This window comes from Sceloporus undulatus, chromosome 11, assembly GCF_019175285.1.
Source record: "Sceloporus undulatus isolate JIND9_A2432 ecotype Alabama chromosome 11, SceUnd_v1.1, whole genome shotgun sequence".
Taxonomy (NCBI): Eukaryota; Metazoa; Chordata; class Lepidosauria; order Squamata; family Phrynosomatidae; genus Sceloporus; species Sceloporus undulatus.
Window position 1 is genome coordinate 4,772,438 of NC_056532.1, and position 7,896 is coordinate 4,780,333.

The 7,896-nt window shown below is 52.8% G+C and overlaps 1 protein-coding gene across 1 annotated transcript in view; it reads right to left on the bottom strand.

Annotated features, from left to right (window-relative positions):
• FSIP2 (fibrous sheath interacting protein 2) overlaps positions 1-7,890 on the bottom strand; it is a 30,928-nt gene extending 23,038 nt beyond the window's left edge. The window contains exons 1-12 of the mRNA XM_042442582.1: positions 7,074-7,890; positions 6,376-6,501; positions 5,914-6,075; positions 5,340-5,429; positions 4,967-5,106; positions 4,053-4,197; positions 3,425-3,535; positions 3,120-3,261; positions 2,622-2,723; positions 1,904-2,076; positions 1,207-1,267; positions 3-278 (exon numbers count right to left, since the gene is read on the bottom strand). Of these exons, the coding sequence (XP_042298516.1) occupies positions 3-278; positions 1,207-1,267; positions 1,904-2,076; positions 2,622-2,723; positions 3,120-3,261; positions 3,425-3,535; positions 4,053-4,197; positions 4,967-5,106; positions 5,340-5,429; positions 5,914-6,075; positions 6,376-6,501; positions 7,074-7,181 (1,636 nt within the window). The 5' untranslated portion in view covers positions 7,182-7,890. The remainder of the gene's footprint in view (positions 1-2; positions 279-1,206; positions 1,268-1,903; positions 2,077-2,621; positions 2,724-3,119; positions 3,262-3,424; positions 3,536-4,052; positions 4,198-4,966; positions 5,107-5,339; positions 5,430-5,913; positions 6,076-6,375; positions 6,502-7,073) is intronic.
• Between the last annotated feature and the right edge of the window lie 6 nt (positions 7,891-7,896).

A 7,896-nucleotide genomic window follows, 5' to 3' on the forward strand; every position in this document is an offset into this window, starting at 1 on the left:
ACAACAAGACGTCTTGCTTCCGCAACCGGCTGATCCGCAACATGAGGTCTTGCTCCCGCAACCAGTGGATCCGCAAGCGGAGACTGCCCCCTCGTTGCTGATGGTTCCGATGGAGGTTGAGGGTAGGACTTTGTCGGTGGCGTTTTCTGCCACGCTGGACCCAGCCTCCATCGCCGGGAGGTTGTTGGTGACAGTGCTGCTGGCCATGGAAACGTCCTCCTTGGCGGAGGTTAAGGAACCTTTGCTGCCGCTGGTCTTGGAAGGGAGAGGTCCTCCTGCTGCAAAGAAGAACAAGGGGAGCTAAGGTAGGATACCTGATGCAAAGGCTCAAGGGTGAAGCTGGCCTTGTCACAGGGCTTGGAGGCAGCACATTAAAATACGGCATTAACTGAACATTTGTCCCTTTCTGTGCAAAAACAGCTCCATGCTGTGATTCTGTCCTAGCAAAGGGAGACTGGCCCAACTGTCAGCATAATGCCAATGGCTTTTCAGACTTCTTAGTCATTCGTGTAGCCAAATGTTGACATTTCGAGGCCTTGCATTTAACGCTATAGATCCCATCCATCTCTTCATCTCAAAGATGCAGGTTCAGGATCTGACTGCTACATGGATCCCTAGGAACCCCTATGGCCCCCTTGGGCCCCCTTGTTCACCTTTGCCAAGTCCAGGGAAATGCGCATAGAAGAGTGAACAAATAATTGCTTTTCTAATGCTGGTTTCTACTGATGTGTTTGCACAAGGCTTCCGCAAGGCGGGCGAATTGGATCTCCCTCCCGAACCAGCAGTGGGAAGAAAAGGGGAAACCTGCCAGCAATTCCAGAAAGGAATCTCTGCTGACTTCTTTCTCTTGTGATTATGGCCTGGTTGTCTGGGACCCCAAAAAGCAGAGAAGGAACATGGCTGCCCAGTCGAAGGCCATTCTGCTGAATCGCAAGGGAAACATGAGTACCGATAGGGACTTGTTGTGGGGAGACTGCAATTTGTTTTTGTCTTGAAAGGAGTGATCCAATGTACTGGACCTGTTTTGTTGGGGATCAGTTTGGCATTGGGGTTCGAGTGCTGCCTGCACCCCAATTCTGAAGACCAGGGTTTGAGTCCCAGCTCAGCCGGGAAACAGGAGCGACCTGAGGCAAATTGCAAGGTTCAAATTGCACAGGTTTCCTTAACAGGCTAGAAATAAACCCTTCCTCCCTGGCCTCCCGTTACCTGGCTCCAAGTCCTGGCTCTCCCTCTTGCTGGGGTCTTTCTCACTTTGATCGATTCCCTGCTAGGAAACAGGAACGGCAAAAGAGGAGGAAGAGGAGGGAAGACCAAGGAAAGGAAACTTAATGCAATATTAATGTGGGAAAACGGCTTCTTCTTTTCTTCCTTTTCACTCCTCCTCTCCCCATTTTTCCTTTTGCATCTGTTACTCAAGAGGACGGTCCTTTTGCAAAAACAGAGCGGATCCGGTTTTTGGGCTTAGAATAAGAGTGGAAAGTTTTAATTCATTTATGTTTTAAAAAGTCTATTTTGCTTTTCTCCCAAATGTTCTAAATCAGCGCTTCCCAAACTTTAGTCTTCCAGGTGTTTTGGACTCCAACTCCCAGAAGCTCTTGCTAGTTTGGAATTCTGGGAAGTGCAAAACATCTGGAGGAGCCAAGTTGGGGAACCACTGTTCTAGATGAACAGACCACTAAATGCAGCCGTGCTCATCATAAACAAGAATCTTTTGGATACAGGGCACTGGTTAAAGGACAAAGAGATAAAGAGTACGTCATCATCAGGCTGTCCCAGCTGTAAAGCAGACAGTCATAAGAAAGTAAATGATGCCCCATGGAGAAGGCTGTCTCCCCCTCGCCACTACTGCGGTCCTCCATCGCTTCCAGTGGTTACCCTCCAGCCCCAGTTGAGGGTCCTTTACCTCCAAGGACGGGGCAGACGTGTCTGGGACTGGCGCCTCTCCACTCGCCGAGGGCACCAGCACTGTGAGCGACTCCTTCGTGCCCCCCTTGGCTTTGGGAAGGGACACCTGGCTTTGCAGCTCCAACACACTGCCTCTTCTTCCTCGTCCTTGTCCTTTTCCTTTTCCTCCTGCTGGGAGGAGAAGAGGAGAAGAGCAGGCTGAGCTCCAAAGGCCTTGGCCAGTGGCTGTGCGGAGATTCAGACACACAGCCCTCCAGGCCAGTGCCAGGAGTGGGTTGCAGGAAGACCCCAGAGAAGGCAGAGGAACCGGGCTGCCCCACATCCAATCCCTCCCCAAGCTCCAACAGAGAAGTTCAAACATACAGAGGCCCCATCCAGAGTGGCCACTGCCAGGTCAATGCAAAACCTAGCTAGAGGCACCACAGGCCTCAAGGCTTAAAACGTGCCTCTGAGCATACGCAGAATGTATTCCTCTTATGTGGCCTGCATGCCGAATCGGAAGGCTGCTGAGAGCCAGGAGCAGAGAAAGCAGCTAAAGCCTTTGCACCCCTCAGCCACTTATCGCCTTTCTCTCTCTCTCTCTCTCTCTCTCTCAGCCAAATGAACTCTGCATATGCTCAGAGTCATGCACCCTTTCTGCCTTGAAAGTAAGCCTGGCAATCTTATTGGGGTCGGGGGACTAGAGTTCCTTGAGTCGGCCTCTGAAGGCGTCTTACCCTTGGGGAGCTCCCCTCCTTTCTCGCCAAGGGGGCCGCTTGGCTTCTTCTCTGAGGCTGGGGGCTTCTTGCGAAGCTCCATGCTTTTCTTCGCCAGAGACGCTTTGGGAACAGAAAGTGCCCTCAGATGTGAAAACGGATGGAGTGGGCTCCCCACATCAGCCCCCCAAAAGCCCCACACTGGAAGGGACTGGGCATCCTCCCATCTCTTTATTGATCTGAAGGGCTGTTCATTGATACGTTAAAAGAGGGTATTGGTGCTTTGGCTGCTTACATTTCTAGGAATACCATGGACTGGCAAAAGGTCAATGGGTATTACAGCAAATTACACAGCGAGTGGCAGCCCACAGTCACATAGGCCACCCCACACCTCAGCCCCATTGGCACAACCAATGCAGAGCAAAGTGTGGTAAAGGTGTGTAGAAAAACGCAAAGGAGCCAAGGGAAAGGAAGAGAAAGATGCCCCCTGGAAGCCATCCCACCCACCTCTCACCCTACCTAGCTTTTTGGCTGGCAGACCGTGGTCTTCGGGGGCCTTTACACGGAAGAGCTGGTCAGGAGGGAGGAAGCCCTCCTTCTGGAACTTCTCCTGAATCTTCTTCAGGTGGTAAGCCATCTTCTTCTCCAGCATGGCTTGTTTCTGCAAGGAAGAGGCCAACGGGCAGAGGCTCAGCCTTGCTCCTCCATTGCCAGCGTGGCATTCAGGGATGGACCACAGGACACATCATGGTGGGAAGGCCATGTCTCTGGACTGTATCTCTTCCCAACCAGCCTCCAACCTTGGCCATCCTTCCACCTCTCACCTTCTTCAGCTTCTCCTCCTTGCTTTTCCGCCGCTGCTCTTCGATCCTCGCCTCTCGCTTGACATCGTCCCCGATTTTCATCAGGAGTAGCATCTCCTTCCTCCGCCACTCCTGCAAAGGGAAGATTTGGTGGCAGAGTCAATGGCTGTCAAAGTGCCCAGGGCAGGCCTTCAGTGGGATGTGAAACGGAGAAGCTGGGGGGTATGGGAAGAAGATTTGTTCATTATTAAAAGGACCACTCCCTCCCTGTCCCTCCGGCTGCAGGACAGCCCCCCAATAAAGATGGAGATGGCCAAAGCCCTCCATTGAGGTGCTTTAGCTTGGCCACCAGGGCCAGGGCAATGCATTGGGATGTAGAGAGAACAGTAGTGTCTCTGACTGTGACAGATGGGCAGCATTGCTAGAAGGAGCTCTTTGGATGCCTCAAATAGCTCCAGCGCTTTGGAGAACACATCTGGATTTAAAAGCCGGACTGGATTCATCACCCCACTGACGCAGAAATCTCCATCCGCACTGCCCCAGGGCCATGTGAGCCCATGCAAAGTGAGGGCACATAATTCGGGGTGCAGGAACCCAGGCGCTGTGAGTGCCTCGGAGCCGCCTCTCCCGAAGCCCTTTGGTGCCTCACCTCTTCCATCTTCTTGCGCAGGAGGAGCTGCTTCCTCTTCTCCAGCCCCTGCTGCTTCTTGTCATCCTGAGCCAAGGAGAGCCGCCGGTTCTCTTCCGCCAGCTGCTCCAGTTTCTCCAGCTCCTGGTTGATCAACTCTAAATACCTTTTGGGTTTGCAAAGGGAAAGAGGGGAAAGAGGTCAGAGTGGCACACAGGGGCCTCTCCAGACCCTCTTCTCCTCCCTTTCGGCCTTCAGGATGGGGCCACCAGCCAAGGTGATTGATTGATTGATTGATTGATTATTAGCTATATTTCTAGCCAGCCTTTCCCCAAGACTGGGACTCAGGGCAGCTGACCAGTTAAAATAAACTACAATAGAGTTAAAAACATACAGAAACAACAGCCATAGTGAAGGAGCTGGACAGAGTTAGGGAGGAGAGGAATAGTCACCATTTCCATTCCTTGACCTCACTGAGAAAAGACAGATATTTCTGCCCCCGGCCACAGCAGAAAATGACCAGTGCTTTTTCACCATCATCCGCCGCAACAGTGAAAAAGAAAATAGCCATGGCTGTCCCCAAGGATCTCCTGCTGGACCAGCGATGGTCCCATGCTGGTTGACCTGATGCCAATGGGATGGACAGCCAATGCGGCGAGGAAACAGGGCTTTGGATCGTCCTGCAAGATCTGAGGCAACTGGTGTGATTTATATTCCATTTTAAGGCTGGTATAGTCTGATTCTGGCATGGAAGGTGCCAGATGTTGGATCAGAATTGGGGTCCAAACAAGAAGACACCAGAAGAGGAGGAGATGGGCCTTCTGGCCCATGCAGACAAGGCCAAAGAGAGGCCCAAAAGACCCCCAGGAGCCACCTTGTGGGGGGTGGCAACACAAAGCCCCATCTCTTTCCCCCGTCCGTCTGTCCGTCCGCACCTGTTCCTCATCACGGCCTCCTGCTCCTGGATGGTCGGCCGCTCTTCCTTCAGCAGCCAGTCGCGATATTTGGTGCTGTCCAGCCCCTCCGGGAGAACGTTGGGCTCCTGGAGCTTGGTTATCTGCTTCTCCAGCATTTTCTGGGAGGCAGAGGCAAGGAGGGAAGCCTAGTCAGGGGTCCGCGGCTGCGGCTGGGGTCCACTTTTAGGGTCACATCCCTTGCGGTGGGCCCAGGGTGGTCTCTGCCAAACTGGGACATTTGGAAGGCCAGCAATGCCAAAGCAGTTTGGTGATATGCTGACTGTGGGCCGTTTGGAGCATTTTGCTAAACCTCAAGCCAAGGACCAGCCGGACGAAGGGATCCGGGACTTACTTGCTCTTTGATGTAGTGTTTCTCAAACTCCAGCTTGAGAGAGGTCAAGTACTGCCTGTATTCATTGAACTCCTTCAAAGTACACACAACCTGCGGGAGGAAGGCAATGACCATCGTCCCCAGTTGGACCGAGGCGCTGGCTTCATGCGTGCCAACGTCTCTAACCTTACATTAACATTGCAGTGATTAACCAGAACGTCTACATCCTGCCCTCTTTCTGAAAGTCAAAGGACGGCATGCAGTAAAACCAGCCCAATTTAAACAGCACAACGAGAATCTGTTTTCTAATGGCTAAAAACATATCAAGCCCTTTAACAAGTGTTTCCAATACAGATTCATAGAACTGAAAGGGACCATTGTTGGTGGTTACAATATTTATATCCTATACCACCAAGCTATCACTTAGGATATCATTAAATCATAACAGAGTTGGAAGGGACTCCAAAGGGTCATCTAACCATTGGCAACCCTTCCCCCTCCTTCATTGGCTGCCCCATAGACTTTGAGGGAAGGGAGACTTTTTGGGGGGGGGGGAGAGGCAGCCCTAGGAAAGCCCAGAACGCCCCCAACTGACTTTGTTTTTGTCGGTGATGTAGCCGGCCTTTTTCAGCCTCCGCAGGTTGTCCTTCCGCTTGTAGTAGGCGCGCAAGTGGGGGTCGTGGAGGCTTTTGTACTTGGGGGCCATGATTTTGCAATAGGGGTCGTTCAGGTCAAAGGTGGCCGATGGCTGGTACAGCTGGAAGGCACACAACCGCAACACACAACAGAGGTCAGCTAAGGGGGATCCCAAAGGCAGACCCTTCCCCTGAAGCAGCCAGGACCCTCTTTTGACAGTGGGGCAAAAGACCCCCAAGACCAATGTTTAATTTTGAATGGTCTCCAGAGAAGGAAGGGATGCTAGGAAGGGGAGGGGAGGTCAAGCCCCCTTCCTCGCTTTGGCTTTTGGGTTCCCCTCCTTGCATCCGTATTCTCTCCCTGGATTCTCTGCCCGCAAGGAACATGGCATCCGCCCAAGAGTTTGGTGTGGTCCCTTCACCTTTTCTCCTAGGTTTGTCGTGTAGAACATGGTTTTGGAGCCAGGAAGGAATGGGATTTTGGTGAAAAGTGGCATGTCCAGGATCTGGTTGGGTCCCACGGTTGGCATCTGTTTCCCGGGGCCCAGCTGAAAAGGAAGAAGGCGAGAAGACAAAACGAAGACCGGACTTAATACTGATGCCTCACAGGTCCTGCTTGTCTTCTCGCCACCCCAAAAGAATTGCAGGATCCGGGACAGTCTTCTAACCCTCCAAAACCCAATTTTTCCTGATGCCCTTCATGGAAGCTGGGCCAGAGGCATCACACAACCAACTGGACATTGCAAAGCCTCCAACCCTAAGAGAAGAGAATTATGATGTGAACGTAAGCCTGTTTTGGGGTTATGTTTTCCAGGATCCAGGAAACATCGTCTGGACGTTGTTCTCCTCCCAGAAAAACGGGGCTGGCATCGATTCTGGACAAGGCCTCTGCTGCTGTGAGAGAGCCCCACGGAGAGCCATTGCTGTGGCCCCTGGCCAGTGGGGCAGTGAATCCGCTCCGGGTCTTGGCCCGCTTTCAAGGAGCAGCAATCCAGGGGCAGTTTGGGAAGAAGGTCCAACTACCTTGGACCTTCTCTGGGGAGAGCGGGAGGCACACAAGGCTCCCCTCTTTGCCAGCCATGCCCCCCAAAAGCCCCTTCCGCCCCACTTTGTCGCTCACATCCACCACGTCTTCCTCCGGCTCCAGGGCTTCGAGTGCCGTCCTGGCGCTCTCTGTCAAGTAGTGCCCCATGGCTGCTTTCAGCAGCCCTCGGCTGGGGTAGGCCATCTTGGGGAGGGTCCTCCGGCTGGAGTCTCTGCCCTCCAAGTGCTTGGCTTCCAACTGCCAACCTTGGCCCTTCTAGAACCTTCTGGGGCATTGTTAGCAGCCAAGGTTCTGCCAGGGCCATTCTCTTGGCAGGGGTCTCAACCATTGCCACCGTGGGGGAGTGGGCACCTTCCAGGTGCGGACACAGGTCTGCTTGCCGGACTCCAGGACCCCCCCAAGAGAAGTCCTCTTTTCAAGCCACTCTCTTTGTGGACACAGTTGGGAAGATACAAGGCAGGGCCTTCTCGGTGGTGACCCTGGGCTTTGCAACTCCCTCCCATGGGAAGACAAAATGGCTCCATCCTAGTTGTCCTTTTGTTGGTCATGTGTGTGTGTGTGTTAGCTGCGTTGTTGTGTGCCTTCAAGTCAATGCCAGCTTATGGCGATGCTAAGGGAAACCTATCACGGGGCTTTCTTAGCAAGTTTGTTCAGAGGAGGCTTGGCATTGCCTTCCCTGAGGCTGAGAGAGTGTGACCGATTGCCCAAAGTCACCCAATGCGTTTTTCATGTTCAAGCAGGGATTCCAACCTTGGTCTCCAGAGTCATAGCCCTACAAACCACTGCTGGCTCTATGCTTGTTTTAAATTGCTCTAAATTGCCTTCCCCTGAGGCTGAGAGAGTGTGACCGATTGCCCAAAGTCACCCAATGCGTTTTTCATGTTCAAGCAGGGATTCC